Source organism: Gouania willdenowi, chromosome 18 (genome assembly GCF_900634775.1).
Source record: "Gouania willdenowi chromosome 18, fGouWil2.1, whole genome shotgun sequence".
In the NCBI taxonomy this organism is placed as follows: Eukaryota; Metazoa; Chordata; class Actinopteri; order Blenniiformes; family Gobiesocidae; genus Gouania; species Gouania willdenowi.
The window spans coordinates 17,060,854-17,079,589 of NC_041061.1; the positions used below are offsets into that span (position 1 = coordinate 17,060,854).

The following is an 18,736-nucleotide window of genomic DNA, read 5'->3' on the forward strand; positions in this document are numbered from 1 at the left end:
AATAATTGATTGGAACATTGATTTGGAGGCATTATTACTTGTTACAGCTGTTTATTTATTATTTATTTGATTTGATTTGATTTGCCACTTTAAGTTCACTAGGAACTATTTCAGCTTTTAGAGAGATGTGTGTTATGTTTGCATTTTGTTTATTATCATTCTGTGCCTTCTTGGATTTTTTCAGTATTTTGTATCATTTTGAGTATTTTTCCTGTCATTTTGTGTAATTGTGTGTTTTTTTTGGTGTAATTTTGTATATGTATTGTTTTTTTTGTGAGTTTAGGTGGTTGTTTTGTGTGTTTTACGAGTCTTTTTGTGTGTAATCTTGGAATCTTTTGTATTTTTGTTGATGCCTCGTGTATTTTTGTTGACATTCTGTGCAGTTTTCTGTTATTTTGTTTAGTATGTTGGGCTTCATATTACTTTCAATTTCTTGAATTACAATTATTGGTGGATTTGTTTTGGGGGCCACATAGATTTAGACCGAGGGCCGCCACTGGTTCCCGGGCCGCCAGTTGTCCATGTCTGATCTAGTTCCTATGTGAAGCTTATGGCTTCCTAAAATATCTAAAAATGAGACTTAATGCCTCCTAAAGATCTAAACATCATACTTCACACACAACTGAATGATCAAGAAATCCAAATAATACATTCCAGGTCTCAGTTTAACAAAATGTGAAGATATAAAAAGTTGCATGAGTTCTAATCTAGTTGTAGGAAAATTATGCTTCACTGAAAAAAACAAAAAAAAGAGATTAATGGTCAGAGACTGGGTCAGTGACTATAATTCTGAGTGAACTTTCATCACATTTTCCTCAATTAATTTTATTTTCATATATATATATATATATATATATATATATATATATATATATTGTAGCGACCCTGCAGGACTTTGGGGGGGATTGATGGGAAGTTGTGGGGGAAGGAGCATATATATATATATATATATATATATATATATATATATATATATATATTATAATGTAATTATGTATACTTGTAACTGTTTTTGTGTAGTGTGGTGTGTGCTTGTTAATTGTAATTAAAGTAACAATAATAATTAAAAAAAAAAAAAAAAAAATGCTTATATTGATATGGGCATATATCGGCAACTGGCAGCCCAGGGGCCACATTCTGCAAATTTGTGTGGCCCCCAAAGTAAATGCTGAAAATACAAAATAACCTGAAAATATACGAAATTTTCTGAACGGAATTCACCTGTACTTGAATACTGTAGGAAAATAGCACATTTTCTATTTTTGGAAGGTTTAATAAAAACCCCTACAGATGGTAACTTGGAATTATCTTTTGGCATTTTTATTTGATTTTTTTAAATTATTTTTTTGTAAAAAATAAAATAAAAAAAAAAAGATTTAAATTATTTTATAATTATGTATACATGTAACAGTTTCTTTTGTAGTATGGCGTTTGTTTGTAAATTGCAAAACATTTTGCATGTATTAATATCGGCATTGGGTAGATACCAGCAACTGGCAGCCCAGGGGCCACATTCTGCAGTTTGTCTAAATTTGTGTGGCCCCCAAAGTAAACGCTGAAAATACAAAATTCCATAAAAAAATTTAAAAAAAAATCTCCATAGACCGATAACGACAACAAAAATACACATATATAACAGCAAAATATATAAAACAATCACAGAAATACACAAAATCACGACAGAAAAACAGAGAATAACTCCAAAAACACATAGGATGTGTGTTTTAGTTAAGGTATATAAGGTGTTATTGTTTTTTTTTACCCAGTTTTTTTGTTGACAGCTCAAGGACAAATTACTATTCGTTATGCAAAGTTTCACTCATGTCAAACTTCTTAAATGTTTTATTTTTATTGTTTTACATTCTGACATCCTGACTGATAAATCAAAGCATTATGTTAAAAATGATACAAGTGTGATGTGCGTAAAGTCATCAGCGTTTCTGGCTATAGGCAGACTATGCCATTGCATAGGGCCCCATAGGGGCTCTATAGCTGCAGGTTCAGACTCTTTATCCCTAGTGATGTACAATATAAGAAAATGATAAACTTTTGCCATAAACTGGGACTTTCATGTCTGTTTTTGTAATCTTATATTGACGCTACATGTAGCATGATCTAGTCATGACCAATATGCATATTTTTCTCTTGCAAAGAATAAATACAGTACATTGATTGTATTGCATGTAATGTGAAAGAAAAGGTATGTGCAGTGCAGTGTTACACCTGAGTTTAAACTTTCAATAAAAAAAAATTAAATAAAAAAATGATTACGATTTAATTTTCCTGTTACACTAGAAATTTTTTTATTTGAGTATAACATATAGAGACTCCAGAATTTCTATGTTGTGAACACTTTGTTGCATTTTGTAGTTTTCTCTTACAAGAAATTTAAGTTAAACCTCAAAGACAAATTGTTTTGATGGTGTAATTTATTCTCACATCTTATATATTTTTTCTTGTTTTGTGTTTGGTTTTGCATCTTTACAGTTGGTTCCTGGTGCATGTCTAAAGTTTACCACTAGGGGGCAATATTTGACTATTTGAGAAGTTGAAAACTCATCCGGAAGCTGACGTCACATCTTTATCCTATAAGAATAATAGCACTTTTAATATTTATTCATGATTTTTCTGTTTTCTCACAATACTTGTGATCCAGGGAAACACTCCTATAACTTTAAAGGGATGGCTTTGGTATTCCTGGGGGAGAATTTTGCCCATATTCTGTCCTTATATGTTTGTTCTGACGTCATTTGACTGGGTGTTACCCGTAAAAGGGCGTTTCACATCAACTGGGCGTTACCTGCGTCTGCAGACAGATATATTTGGAAAATATGGGCATTACTTCCGTTCTACCGCCTCACCATTGTGATGCCCATATATGTTCCCTTTTTTCCATTGAAGTGATTATTCACTAGAATATATTAAAGTGTTTTTTGAATAAACATTTAAATTAGTTTTTTAGCCTTGGGGTCGTAACCTTGTGTGGGTTCGCCTTGAATTAAAAAAGGATCACCTGAAATGTCTATTAATTAATTAAATAATATATGTATATATATATATATATTAAAAATGTAGTTTTAAAATGTTTAAGTTCTTCTTCTTTTTCAAATTACAACACACTCTTTGATAACAATATTTAATGCTTTCACTTTCTCAAATATAAATGTAGTTAAAATAAAATTTTGTAAAGTGCATCTTGTCACTTTTTGCACTAATTCTGGCCTATTTCTGTATTTGTTACGCAGTCTAACAATATTGATAACAATGAAAACTAATTCTAGGGGGAAAATGTCTCCACTTATTTACATTATAATAAATGCTATGATGTCATTTTAAACAGAATAATTAATTGTATAATTAGATTCTTACTGGCTGTTATACTGCGTCTATAGTACATACAGAGATGAGCTCTTATGAAACCGTTTTAGGTGTAAAATGACAACTCTCTTTATCATACTCTAAAATATTATTATTTGAAATATGACTATATTTTGACCACAACCACTAGGGTTGGGCTCATGTACATTTTTCACTTACAATTACGTTTTTAATTACCCATCATGTTCAATTACGATTATAGTGAGCAGCATTTGTCCTAATTGCAATTAATTTGTTATCCTCAGAAAGTCAATTACAATTACATTCTCAATTACGGAAGTTCAATTACAATTAATCACAGGTACAGAGATTTTAATAAATAACCTCTTATGATAATGGGTCCTAAAAAAATACATGTCTATCATTTAATTTATTTCCTAAATGTTGGTTACCTTGTTAGGCTTCCTAATCAATGAAAATATAGTTGTTTTTTTTGTTTTTTTCATTATTTACAATTTTGTTTTATTTTCAAATAAACACCATACAAACACTTAAACTTAACATGAAAGCAGGGTCAGGTGTAAGCGTCATTATGAGGGTATCACATTTCATTACCACAGACCTAAAAATAAATAAAATGAAAAAATAATTATACAGAAAATAAAGAAATGAAAATAATTGAAAAAACAAAACAAAAAAACTCAAAAATATAGGTTTTAATATATTTGGTGTGGGCGTATGTCTGAGCCTTTTTTGTGTCAGTATACCCCTTGATTTCTTATTTTTTTAACGGTAAAATGTGGGAAAGCTTGATATGAAACATATTTTAATAATTGTTAATGTGTACATTGTCCTTATTTTAACCTAGGTGTCTGTGTGTGGTGGGCGGGGTTTGTATGAGGTGGATGTTTTGTTTATTTTTATTTTTAACTTTGTAAAAGCACTTTGAGCTGCATTTTATTGAATGTAAAGCACTTTTTATAAATAAAGATTGATTGATTGATTGTAGAACTGTACATAGAACTGTAACATGGTTCCCCAGTTTTGCGTTAAATTTTAATTGACAATTTTTGTAGAATTTTAATGGCAACAACAATTGCAAAGTCAATTATCTAAACTAAATTACAATTTAATTACGATTACGACGGCAACACATTTTTAAAATAAAATGATAATAACGCCATAATTGTAATTAATTATCAATTACGCGATTACAATTATAATTGACCCCAACCCTGATAACGCTAACACACTAGGAGTTTATTTAGTTAGAAATCATTGAAAAATCGATGGAATTCCATCCATCCATCCATCCATCCATCCATCCATCCACCCATCCATCTATTCATCCATCCATCCATCCATCCATCCATCCATCCATCCATCCATCCATCCATCCATCCATCCATCCATCCATTCATCCACCCACCCACCCACCCACCCATCCATCCATCCATCCATCCATTCATCCATCCATCCATGATCTAATGCAGTGATCAATCAGGTTAAGTGGTTGTCTAATTTATCAGGAGTCTTGCCTGCCTTCACAGCCTGCCTACGTCACTCCTGCGTCAGCACTGATGAGCTCAGCGTTACCGTCAGGATGAAGAGGGGAGGGGTGGGTGGAGGAGGAGGAGGAGGAGGAGGAGGAGGACGGGGTGTTGCCTCCTCTGAGACACACTCACGCATCACAGACACAGAGAGAGAGAGAGAGAGAGAGAGAGAGAGCAGCAGGCTGTCCATCCTTAGCTCAGAGAATAAGGCTGTGTGAATAACTGACATCGTGTGTCGAAGCTTCTGTATTATTATCATTATTAATATTGTTATCATTATTAAACATCTTCAGAGCAGCTGAGGTCTGTGGAGAAAGGTCTGCGCTTCGCTGTCTGGAGAGCGGAGGAATTTTTTCAGCACCTCGGACAGCGACCATGGCTCCAGTGATGGAGGATGGAGCTCAGCTCGGTGAGTCTAGACCTCATATCATGTGATTGGACTGGGATGGTGAGGGTGAGGTTCATCGGTTGCATCTGTTATGCGCATCAGATGGTCCTATTTATGTCTCAGCTGGGTATGGGGAACAGGCATGCAGAAAATAACCATATCGCAGTATTATCTAACCATTCTACTGGACTTTCAGGCTCCATCTTGAGCATAGCTCATTGTAAAAGGACCAAAAATCCAAGTCTCAGCAACAAATATAAGGATGATATAATTTCTCTCCCCAGTGTATCAGTAAAACTCATTCAGAAATGCATCATGTTGTCACATCCATCCATTGGGGCTGGGCGAAATGGACCAAAATCCATATCTTGATAATTTTTCTCAAAATTATGATATACGATATAAATCTTGATATTTTTTAATCAAATAAAGTCTTACCAGAAAGAAAATTGGGTTCAATTTGCTGAGGCAAAAAGCCACACATGGACATTTATTAATGAACAGCTGAACAATATTTGCCACTTTTGGATTTTTTTCTCCTATAAAGGACAGCATGTGTGAGTGAGTTTTCTAGTGTGGCTTGTTTAGGGGTGTAGGTTAGGACGCACTCAGAAATCCATGTGACTGTGCTTTTCATGCTGTTCTAGTAGGAAAAGCAGCAACTTATAAAACAAGTATTTTAATACAAATTTAGCTATAAATTATATATCGATATAGGTAATATTGTAATTTTCTATATCGCCAAAATAGAAAACTCAATATATCTTGAATCTTGATATATTACCCAGCCCCATCCATCCATCCATCCATCCATCCATCCATCCATGCATCCATCCAATTTCACTGCCTGAAAAACCTGATCGACCCAGAAGAAGCAAGGGCTGAAATAAGAAAACTGCTGTAATCAAACACATTGCACTGAGATGAGGGGCTGATTTTTGTGGATGTCCAATCATTAATGATGTGAAATAGCTTGTTTTGTGTCAACACCTTCAATAGTTGGTTTAGTGTCTTATATGTAAAGTAGAATCAGTCTGAAATGGCAAACCAATGATGTAATGCTATAAAAATGGTATAATTACAGTATATGGCTGGAATAGAATGTCATTTTGCCTTTGTATGTGGGTTAACCTGAGTGCTTTTCAATGGGTGGCCCTGTTACAGCTGCAGGAAATGGGCTGGGTCTCCTTTCACATGCACCCATTAAATATGTCTGCACGAGGAGCCAGCCAACAATAAAATGGAAAACACTAATACATTTCTATATTGAACTAAAGTGCTTCTAAGAGGATGCAGCACGTCTGCTGTGACTGTGAAAATGTGTTTTTGTTGCAGTGGATTTATTTTTTTTAATGATAGCAGATTGCTCCCTAAGAGGGAGTTTATTCATAATGCGCAGACTATTATCTATCCTTATTGTTGGTATTGCTATTTAATTCGTTGATAGAGAGGTCAACACCTGACTTTGTTGTAATTTGTGCTATATAAATAAAGTTGAATTGAATGGAATTGAATCTTTCACAACAAAAGGCCGCAATATAGGCCAACAGAAAACTCCAACTGTAACCATAAAAATTAAATGCATTTATTTTTAAACCAAATCCATCACCTTTTATTAGACTTTAGAAGGATTTTCTGCTCTCACTGATTATTCAGCGTTGCTACTTATTTTTGTAATCACACAGGAAGTTGTGCGGATAATTATTTATTTCTAAAAAAAAAAATAAATTAAAAAATTCTTTCATTTTCTTGTGTCATTTTCATATTCACGATTCATTTACTAATAGGGCCTCAGAGAATAGGAAAATAACCTATACTAAAAATAATAACTTAAGTATTGTAATATTTTTTCCTGTCACAATTGTCTTGTTTTATAAACACCAACTAACACCAACCAACAGTTTCATGCGACCATATTTGGTGAATGAATGCAGTAATGCTGATTGTTGGGAAACAGATTGTGTTGTGAGCCAAGCCTGCTGTCTGCGTCACTCTGAAAAACAAAATAAATGTAGTTTCTTTTTTCTACAATCTGTTGAAGTTCAAAAAAATCTGACATGGCTGATTATTTACAGCGATGTGTGTGTTTTTCTCTGTGATCTCCTGTTCCTCCATCACAGTGGTAGTGCCAGCAGGCGTGGCAATGGTGAGTGTCTTCGGGCTCGTCTTCACCGTATCAGCTTTTGCGTGGATTTGCTGCCAGCGTAAAAGCACTAAATCCCAGAAAACCCCTCCCTACAAGTTTGTGCACATGCTCAAAGGAGTGGACATCTACCCAGAAAGCCTCAATGGGAAGAAGTTTGCAGTGTCTGCCAACGCAACATCCAACGAAGCAAGTAAAATCGACGTCAACGGAAACTGCCAAAGTTCCCGTCCGATGAGCCCGAGCCTCACTGGGAAACAGGCAACCAGTCCAAATGGATCAAATCTGGCTCTAAATCTGGATCTGGAAAAGAGGGATCTGAACGGCAACATCACTACCAAACCTTTCCATCACCATGGAAATGTGCGGAGCTCTCCAGACCTGGAGCTGGCTTTTCCTCACGCAGGTTTCACCCAGCCCGGAGCCATGGACCACAGTGACATCATCCCATCACCTACTAGCACAAGCACGCTTTCTACCCCAGCTGTGGAGAGACCACAAGGAGAGAAAGAGGGAGGTCTGGGAACCCTTCACTTCTCCTTGGAATACCAGGCTGAGAAGAAGGCTTTCATCGTCCATATCAAGGTACTGCATGCGCTTGTGTGGAAATGGCTGACATTACACTGTCAATATGTCATTAGCATGAATAATGAAGGCTGTCATCAAGTGTCGTTTACTAAATCATGACACTTTTGGAGCTATGTTGCCATTTTTTGAGTTAGGTGGAGGGATGTAGTGGGGTTCGGTAGGGTTAGGGTTATGGTTAGGGTTAGGGGTTAAGGTTATGGGTGAGGGCTGGGGTCACCAACCTTTCTGAAACTGTGACCTACTTCATAGGTACTGTATAGTTTGAAGGGTTACCAGTTAAAAAAGCACTTCTTAAATACTACATTTTTATGGTTTCACTTTAATCAGAGGGTAAGATAGGAAGGAAGGCTAGTTTCAACATGAAAATTGTGGAAAAAGTGTGCCACCTTTTACTGACAATATATTGCCTCATTTTTTGGTACAGATGTTGAAAAAGTCAATAGGAATGAGGCAAAATGAGATCTGGCCAAATTTGGATACAATTTTACTCAAACCATCATATTGTGAACCACCCAACTGACCATGCACCAGATCTGCTACACTTAAAAACATTTGTCACAGTGTTTCTGTAAAAATAAACATTTAAAGAAGGTTCATTTAGAACGAAAACTTTATCAGCGGTATTTAACTTTACTAAGTGCTAACTACATCTCTCTTATGTATTTATATTTGTGAGTTTCAATCCTGGAAAGTAAATCAGATGGTGCTCACATTGGTGACTAGACCTCTTGACGGCACCTGACATGGTCCATGCGGGCTACTTGGTGCCCACGGGCACCGTGTTGGTGACCACTGCGTTAGGGTAACGAAGAGTTGCGGTTAGGGTAACGAACAACACTTAATGACAGCCTTCATGACACCTTATTCATGCTAATGTCAGGTGTCATGTCATAATAATGACAGCATAATGTCAGCCTTTACCTAATCATCTCAGTATCATAAACGCATCATTCTCTGACTTTTTCCCCACAGGAAGCCCATGGTCTGAGCCCCACTGACGAGCAGTCTCTGACCTCCGACCCCTACATCAAACTCACCCTGCTGCCAGAGAAGAAGCACCGCGTGAAGACCAGAGTGCTGCGGAAGACTTTGGACCCTGCCTTTGATGAAACCTTCAGCTTTTACGGGATCTCACAGGCTCGAGTGTCGGAGCTGGCCCTTCACTTCATGGTTCTGAGCTTTGACCGTTTCTCCAGGGACGAGGTCATCGGGGAAACTCTTGTTCCTTTGTCTGGGATCGACTTGTCAGAGGGGCGTGTTCTCATGAGCCGGGAGATCATTAAGAAGAACATCAAGGTAAGATCTGCATCCGTAGTTAGTCCTACTAAACAAATAATCCTTCATCTATGATAAGAATTATATTTAAGATCCGTTTGATTATCACTGCTTTGTTTTGTGGCTGTTTTTGGAAAGACTCAGAAGGTTTTGGTTATTATTCAAATGATCTGTAACACTGTCATTATTATAACATGGCACCTGTCATTAGCATGAATAAGTTGTAATGATGGCTGTCATTAAGTGTTGTTTGTTACCCTAACCGTTCATTACCCTGATCCCAAATCCTAACCTTAAGTCTATTTCCCAGATACCCCCGAACCCTACTCTTACCCAACCCCCTCCTGCACACCCTGGTATAAGCACTTTATCTGTTATATTTGTATTGTCATTGAAGCTGCAGACCCTTTCCTCTTTTATTGAGTCCAGGATCTTATTTATTGGATGTTTTTTTTTACTTTGTTCATTTAATTCCTAGTTTTAAATTGTCTTTTATTTTGATTTTACTATTTTAAATCTACTGTTATATGGAGGGGGAAGGGATTCCTGTAGCCCGTGCCTTTAAACATGTCTATCCCTACCTAACCCCACTAGATCTCACCACCTAACCCAAAAAATGCCAACATAGCTCCAAAGGTGTCATAATTTAGCGAAAGTTATCATAATTTATAGCAAGCGACACTTAATGACAGCCTTCATGACACCATATTTATGATAATGACAGTGTCATTTCCCGTAACTTTCCCCGTCCTTGAACTTTTCTATTTCTGGGTTAACAACTCCAGATTAATCCTTACCCTCGTCAAATCACTACACATTTTTTTTTATATATATATATATAATAAAGGCAATAATGGCCTTTTTCTCTCTATTTCAGAGTCAGCTAATTAGTGACATGCATTGATGGTGGCTTTGGTAGATTGTTGATTAATATTATGGTATTTTTTTTTGTTTGTCCTCTACTCCACATTGGTTTGTTCCTGGAATCTTTAAAGATCCATAAAAGTGTATACAGTCACATTACTGTCAGATGACGGTCAGTTCTTAATGGGTTTGGAAGGCTTTGGTTACAGAACCACAGCGATAAGGGTCATGGTGGGTTCACTGCAATGAGAAATCGGAGCACTGACAGATTTGTAGGCTGACATTTTCCTCGCTCAGCTCATGTGAAATGGGAGCTAGTGTGTGTGTGTGTGTGTGTGTGTGCGCAGCAGCTCAATTTGTTTCATACTGCTCGCCCACATTGGCTTTTTTGCCCCCAAGGAATAATAGCTGTCTTTGATATTGTTGATAGTTGCCAACACTGTATTATACTTTAGAGAAAAGCCGAAAATGCTGAGCCTCTCTAGTATAAAAAAGGATACAATTTATAAACAAATTTCCTTTCCTCTTTAGTTAGGATAAACCATGTGTTTTTTTTTGTTTTATCTCAATTTTAAAACATTTTTCATTGTAATTTTTGGGATTTGTTCTGATAGTTCATCAAAAGTAAAACACATCATATTTACATGTTTGATGAATTAAATGATATGACTGTAAAGGGTCAAAGGGACAGTGAATATACAGAATCAGATCCTGTATTTCCTGTAATTCTTCCACTACAGGCGTTCCACATCTGATGACTGGGTGGTGGCTCTTTGTCTGTGTGCCATTGATTCTGGGTGTGGCGAGGAGGTTGTCGTCTAGTCACTTCAGTCTGCTTTCACGTCCTCATTCAAAACACATTAACAACAAATTCACGTTCCTCGTTGGAAACCTGAACTTTATGTCGAGGTTAGAGGTTTAGAGAATTATGGTTTTTCATTAGTTTGCTTCTTAAGGAGACATTTGTATAAGTTACAATAAAAAAAAACATGAAACCATTTGGATTTTTTATATTAACTTTGGATGAGTTAATTGGACAGGTAAATTATTAACATACAAGCTGCATTACTGCCACATCTAAGGTGTTTTGTTTTTCCAATTGCTGTTGGAACATATTAGAAAAAGGACTATGTAATGGAATAATGTTTTGGCCTTAAAAATTTAGGTTACAAAAAAATTAAAAATGGTAAGCCTGGGTCACAGTATGATGAGGAAAAGTAAAATATTTGAAAAAAAGTGTCAAAAATAAGAATTGTTGAACAAATTGTTGAGAGGTAAATTACTGTGGCTGAGAAGTGCAAAACAATTTTCTAAATCCCACAACAAATTCAATTTTAGAGCAAAATACTTTCACAAATGCCACAACAAATGCACATTTTTGAAACAAATTTACAGTATTGTTAGGGGAAAAAAAATTAAATTACAAAACATTCAAACATGTTGAAACAGACGTGTGTTCATGTTTGTAAGAGTGTTTCCATTTTTGTAAATTTGTTTTCAGCATTTGTAAAAGTGTTGTTGTATTTTGTTAATTTATTTACAGTATTTCTAAAAGTATTGCAGTAATTTGTTAATTTGTTTTCAGCATTTTTTTTTTTTTTTTTGCTTGAAATAGTAAATTTGTTGTGGCATTTGTAAAAGTGTTTTGGCACTTCTCAGCCACCGTAGTGAATTGAACTATTCACCTCTCTATGATCAATTATTTTTGTCTGAATTTGTTTGCAAAAATAGCATTTAAAAGCTGTTTAGTAGTAAATGTACATTTTAAAGACAGTAACCACTTTATTAAGAAAAGGCTCAAGACGCACCTTTTCAAATGATCTTTAAGCTAATTATTTATTCATTTTAGGATTGTTATCTTTCATGTTTTTATTGTTATCTTTCGTTCTTTTTTAAATAGCTTTAGGATTGTTCTTTTATGTGATTTTTAAAAAAATAGTTTTTAGGTTTATCTCTGGAAGGGGTTTGCATGGGGTGGGTGTATTTTTAACTATGTAAAAGCACTTTGAGCTGCATTGTCTTTGTATGAAAAGCACCTTTTCTAGGTAAAGATTGATTGATTGATTATTACCAGCCCCCTGCATATCTTGCACTAGCCATAGCATTACATTTATGCTAGGTGTTAGCAAAATCCACTGTTTGTTGTCCTCCAACATTTGACACTTGCCAATTATTTACTATTGTTTGCAGTGTATAACTTGTGATTTCCTGCCACAAAATAAATCAACCAAATCACCAGAACAATTACTTTTAAAACTGAGGAAAAAGTCATCGGCTAACTAAACACAATTGAAATTCAGTCAGGGTCACTTTAGTCAAATTGTTTTATTTAGCGTGCAATTTAGATTTGGTGGTAAGGTTCTGTTCTGGGACCTCAGCTGCGTGGAAAGCCCGAAGCAAAGGGAGCTCCCCCTTGCTCTTTCATTAGCTACATGGAAAGGCATAAGTAGAGAGAGTGGTCAGCAGGACCCCCTGGAACAGAAGCACAGACATTAGATGCCAATAGAAGACACTGTTTAATGGGACCAAACAGGAAGAGCTGGCATGGGGGTGGGTAGCGAGGCGTTTGCAGACAAAGCATGCAGATGGTTTAATACAGTACTGAGACTAACTCTGACCAATGGGAAGCATGGAACATGATCAGCTGGATGATTAACTGAATTAGGGGATGGATACTTAACAGCTACTGTCAGCTTGCCTTCCGTGCCTGCCTGAACTTTGCTCAATTTCTTTGTCTGAAAAAGTAAATAAAGCTTAAGGAGCAGAAACCTGCCCTCGCAACTCTGTTGGTTCCATGCTAACCGCTAACTCACGTTGGAAGTTGTACCTTGGATCACATCTATGATAACCCCTTCACCTAAATAAATGAAACTTTGTTTTAAGGTAACAGATTGTGTCGAAATAAAAGAATAAGAAAGATTACAAAAGCTTCCCTGGTTTCTTTGTCTGTGTGCATTTGGCCTGGTTAGCTTAACATTCTGGCCATGTCTCTTCATCACTCTTCATTGTCTTTGTTTTGTCTCTGTGTAGAAGTCGTCTGGTCGAGGTGAGCTTCTTCTCTCCCTCTGCTATCAGTCCACCACCAACACGCTGACCGTGGTCGTCCTCAAAGCACGCCACCTGCCCAAGGCTGAAAACCATGGACTCACAGGTACAAAGCCTTCCACCTGAATGTTCCAGCAGACATGCTCCAACATAAATGAGCACGCACACAATCCGAAAACCAGATGTGACTAAATGGTTTTTGCTCGTTTCCTGTCTTCCAGCACAGACCACTTTAGATACTGTAACAGCTTCCATCTAATCTAATCACAATGTGACTGACAGCACACGCGCACATTTCTGCTGTATCGATTGCCCGCGGAGGACATCTTTTGTCACTTTTTAATCTATCTCTCTCATTTGTCTCTAGATCCGTATGTGAAGGTGAACATGTATCACGGAAAGAAGCGCGTGTGCAAGAAGAAGACCCACGTGAAGAAGTGCTCCCCTAACCCGGTCTTTAATGAGCTCTTTGTGTTTGACCTGCCCTCTGAGGAGGGGCTGAGGGACACCAGCGTGGAGCTGCTGCTGATGGACTCTGACTTGGGGAACTCTCGTTGCCCCAACAAAGTTTTTGGGCGCCTGGTGTTGGGCACGTCTGCAGCGGGGACCCCCGGGGAGCACTGGAGGGAGATTTGCGACCATCCGCGTCGCCAGATCGCCAAGTGGCATGCCATGTCAGAGGATTAGTGACCGTTGATGGACATTGTCATCCATACCTGAGCTGATCTAACCAGTTTACACACTGGACTTTACCTGAGAGGAGGAGATGGGGGAGACAAAAAAAAAAAAAAAAAAAATGGGGTCGGGGCGGGGGTGTGGTTGGTGGTTGGGAGTGGGCTCATGATAGGTGATGCCAGGGTTGGGGTCAATACATTTTTCATTTACAATGATGTTTTCAATTACCCATGTTCAACTACAATTACCAGCATTTTTTCCACTTAAAATTAAATTACAAAATGTTTTTTTATCTTCAGAAAGTCAATTACAATTACATTCTCAATTTATTAAAGTTAATTACTGAGCCTGTAATAAATAACTTAATAAAAGTTAACCTTCCTCATGTGTTAGCTGTCTGTTAGCATCTCTTATGACAGCGGGTCCTAAATCAGCTGTGAAATACACCAAAAACAAATATAAATCATCTAATTTCTTTCCTATCTATTGGTTACCTTGTTAGGCTTCCTAATCAATGAAAATATAGGTTTTGACATTTTCTTAAATGGTAAAATGTGGAAAAGCTTAATCTGAAACATATTTTATTACTTATCTTCATATGTGTAGAACTGTAACATGGTTCCCCTGTTTAGCGTTAAATTTTTATCGTTACTTCATGGTAATTACAATTACAAAGTAAATTATATGAACTCAATTACAATTTATTTACAATTACGACAATAAAATATTTTTAAAATTACAATTACAATTATGCCATAATTGTATTGAATTGCCAATTACGCAATTACCTTTATAATTGACCCCAACCCAGGGTGATGTCATTGTCCAATCAGTCATTCTGTTAGTGTTGCAGTTCTTGGGGCGTGGCCAGAATACCCCCTGGCATCACCTGATACCCAAAGACCATCATTTATAATCACTTGGTAACATGCAGCATCATCGCCAACACTGTAACAACGAGCAGTGCAGAATATCTGAGATGTCACTATTACTTGTCTTCTTCTTCTTCTTCTTCTTCTCTTTCATCAGCTCTCCTTGCTCTAAGTAGTAATCTACAGTCCAGAGTATGAAAAGCAGAATGAATCACCTCTGACGCTGTACAAAATGTGGATTATTAAAAGTTTATTTTATAACTGGTATGTTTTCTTCAGAAAGACGTAGAACCTTTTTTTATTTGAGTTGTTTTGTACTCTTCTGGTTGAGTTGTTTGAACATATTTTGTAAGTGTTTGTTTCATAAATCATGAAATCAAAGAGCCTAAATTAGGTTAAAGAACAGGACTGGGTACGATGGAGAAAGCTGTAGCTTCTGCATGTGTTTGTGTGCGTGTGTGCGTGTGTGTTTTAAAAAAGGGAACATGTGGCTGTGTGATAGAGAGTGTGGGCTCTGGACAGATGTGAGGCACATAATGTTTACTGTAGGTGTTTTGTCCCCTTACTGTGAGCACAAAGACAGTTGAAATGTAAATGTGTATCTTAATAAAGAGTATGGCAAGTTCTGAAAATGTTTATTTATTTTTTTTATTTTTGACGGCATGATTTGGTCTCTTTAAAACCGAAAGATTACAACCAGAGGTGTAAACAGCACTATATTCTACTCAAGTAGAAATACTGTTACTTGACTGAAATTGTACTCAAGTAAGTCATACATAAAATACTCAAGTACAAGCACAGGTGACAATTAACTTTGTTACTATACTTAAGTAGTTTTTTCTGGGTTCTGTACTTTACTTGAGTACAGTAGTCCCTCGCTTTAACATGGTTCACCTTTCGTGGCCTCAGTGTTTTGTGTATTTTTACAGCGTATGAATGCGTATTGTGTTCTGCATCCTGATTGGCTAATGGTGTGTTCATCCACCAGTGACACATCCAACTCAGTGAGTTCCACTGCCTGCTGAAGCGAGGAGCTGCACTCCTTTTTCTCCTCTCATAAACATAAACCACCAGTGAAAAAAGCCGGTGTGATTAGCGGCTAATGCTATCCTAGCTCAGTGCTACAGAGAGAACTTTTACCTGCTACTACCACCTCCTCGCTGATTCTCCTCCACGCCTAATCCTTCCCAGTCAAGTCCTGGTTATAAAGGTTGTGCCATACAGCTACAGGTGGTCACACACAGCTTCTACTCCATGGTTGAATGGGTGAACAGACCGGTGTCCGTGTTGTCGCTCAAACTAAACAAGCCACTACCAGTTTCTGCTGATCCGTCTCCATTTTAGAAACCTGGAGAACATGATTCTTGAGGCAAAATGAAAAATGTCAGTAGTTTAAGCTTTTTTTTTATTCTGATAGGTCTTGAAACATTTTATTTACAAATGTTATCTATAATGAGTGCTAAATTCTCCAGGTGTTCATAAAGGGTTACATATTTTTTTTTATTCCTATGTACCAGTTTTCTACAAGTTCTTATAAATTTCAGACTCAAAGCTTCTTTGGGTTTTATTGAGCATTTTATTTTTTTTTTTTCTTGACACATTTTATCTACAAATTGTATTGATTATGAGTGCTACATTCTCCAGGTGTTCAAAGGTAACTTGTTTCCATTTACCAGTTTTCTACAAGTTCTTAAAAAAAATTGCCAGTTTAAAAACCCTGTCTTATTTGTTTTACCTTTTCACTGAAGTACATTTAGTCGCATGTACGTTTTTACTTTTACTCAAGTAAGCGAGCAACTTCAATACTTTTTCTTTCACCAGAGATAGAGTATCTATACTTTCACTAGAGTACCGAACACTAGTACTTTTGCCACCTCTGAGTACAAATAAAAAGTAGCTCAATACAATAGCATTTGTGGCATATTAACTGCGTTGTGATGTAATAATGTAATGCTATATACTCTTTTTACCTAAACCTGATTGTTGATTTATTCCCATGCATGCACACATGCTTTTACACTACAGTAGTCTCTGTCGTAAGTGTGATATATTGTCTGGGAACGTCAAAGGTGTTGTTGTCTCTGACTACCTTCTTCCTTTGTGACAGCTGCTTGTTATAGAAATGTCTGATTCTGGCTCCAGCGCTTTGACAAATAGGGGTTTTGCCACCTACAGTCCACAAGACACAGCTGTTCCTTCCTTTTTGGGTAAAAAGCTAAAGCTTAATTTAGATACCATATGTTGTTTTCTGGTTTCTCTTCAGAACATATGTGTTTTTCTTTCCTGTTTTGCTTTAAAGTAGCATTTTGGCTTTGCTGCTCTCATACCTTGCCATGGAGGGTCTGACACTGACACTGATCTTTACTTTGTATTAATAAAAATGCAATGTTTATATCGAGAAGGTGTCATGAGGTGTCAGGATTCTTCATATCATCACATCAACAGGGAAATCCATCACATAAAAGTTACTAATGACTTTAATTGTTGTCTGGTCATTTCATTTTTTGTAGTTTCCCAATGTCCGTTGATCATTTTAAAACAAAATAATGATAACTTACTCAGTAATGGTTGGGTTTTGAAATGTGACAAATTACTTTTATTCTTTTAAAATGTACTTAAGCACAAGTAAAATTACTGATTTAGAAATATACTCAAAAAAGTACCTATAAAGTTACTTTCACCTCTGATTACAACCACCTAATTGTACTGTCAAAAACAACACTTTCCTAAAAGCTTAATATCAGTAAGTGTGCACAGTTGTGTGTGTCACCCCTCCCCCTCTGGGATGACATCATTGGTTGATTTCCAAGGATGATGATGTAATATTTGCTGAGTGGCTAAGTGCTCAGGCATGAGGTCATCATGTCTGGGTTTAATATAAGCTAAGTGTTTCAGCTGGTGAGGGGCTGCCTCAGCACCTCCTCTTTTTCTTTCGACAACAATGACAACATCCTGTATTCAGCTTCTGTTTCTCCTCTTTTCCTTTGGTTCACTCACTGTCAGAGCAGGTTTGATGAGACTCTAGAGCAGACATGGGCAATTGTAGGCCCTGGGGGCCACATGTGGTCCTCTGAGAAATTTTTTGTGGCCCCCAAAGTAAACACAAAATTACGCTTTTTGTGTGGAACAAAAATACACAAAAATAGAAAAAAAACGAAAAATGGCAGCATAATTTTGCAAAAAGGATTTGAAATACATACAAAATGAAACAAAAGGACAACAAAAATACACATAGATAACAAAATTTTTCCCCAAAACATTAAATGGCAACAGAAAAATACACAAAAATAACAAGCAAACACACACAAACCCTTTGTTCTGCCCTGTGTTATTCTAAAAACCCACAAAAATACCATAAATTACTCACACCACATTTGGTAAGAGGAAAAACACACAAAATGATTCTAAAAACACACAAAACGGCAACAAAAATACACAGAATTAATTTCAAAAAATGTAAAATAGTAGAAAAAAAACACACAAAACACCAACAATAACCCACACAAACCCTTGTGTTAATGCTCAGATTTATAATGAATCCCAATGCTGTTGACAATGTGGCCCCCTGGATTGGAAAATCACAGATTTGTGGCCCTCACTGTGATAAAAGTTACCCATCTCTGCTCATGAGAAACAGTATGCTCAGTTGTTTTGATCTTTCAGATGATTCTCTGAGACTGTTTTCTATTTTAAACCTGAGCTGTCATCCTTCGACAAATTCAAATTCTAATCAATCAAATCAAATCATCATAGATCAAAATAACGCACTGCGATTTGAATTTGAAATGTAACACACTAATTCTGCATGGATGCTGCAGCCTCTGGTGGTGTAACTACATTTCCAGTCAGTTGCCTCTACTACGCTACCAGAATTTAGAGGAAATGACATGTATTTCATCTGAAAAAAAAGTCAGTTGGTTATTTATAGCCCACTCATCCTCTATTAATCCTAAGTGTGTATGAAACGATTCATTTCATCTCACCATCCCTTTCTCCTGCTCTTTTCCAGATTTTA

At 36.6% G+C, this 18,736-nt stretch overlaps 1 protein-coding gene across 1 annotated transcript; it reads left to right on the forward strand.

The window, feature by feature from the left end:
* Window positions 1–5,002: 5,002 nt before the first annotated feature.
* On the forward strand, window positions 5,003–14,327 carry syt4 (synaptotagmin IV). Its single transcript, XM_028475294.1, has 5 exons — window positions 5,003–5,280; window positions 7,380–7,987; window positions 8,963–9,286; window positions 13,160–13,280; window positions 13,542–14,327. The coding sequence occupies exons 1-5, from the start codon at window positions 5,247–5,249 to the stop codon at window positions 13,859–13,861; spliced, it is 1,407 nt and encodes a 468-aa protein (XP_028331095.1). The 5' UTR covers window positions 5,003–5,246; the 3' UTR covers window positions 13,862–14,327.
* Window positions 14,328–18,736: the final 4,409 nt, after the last annotated feature.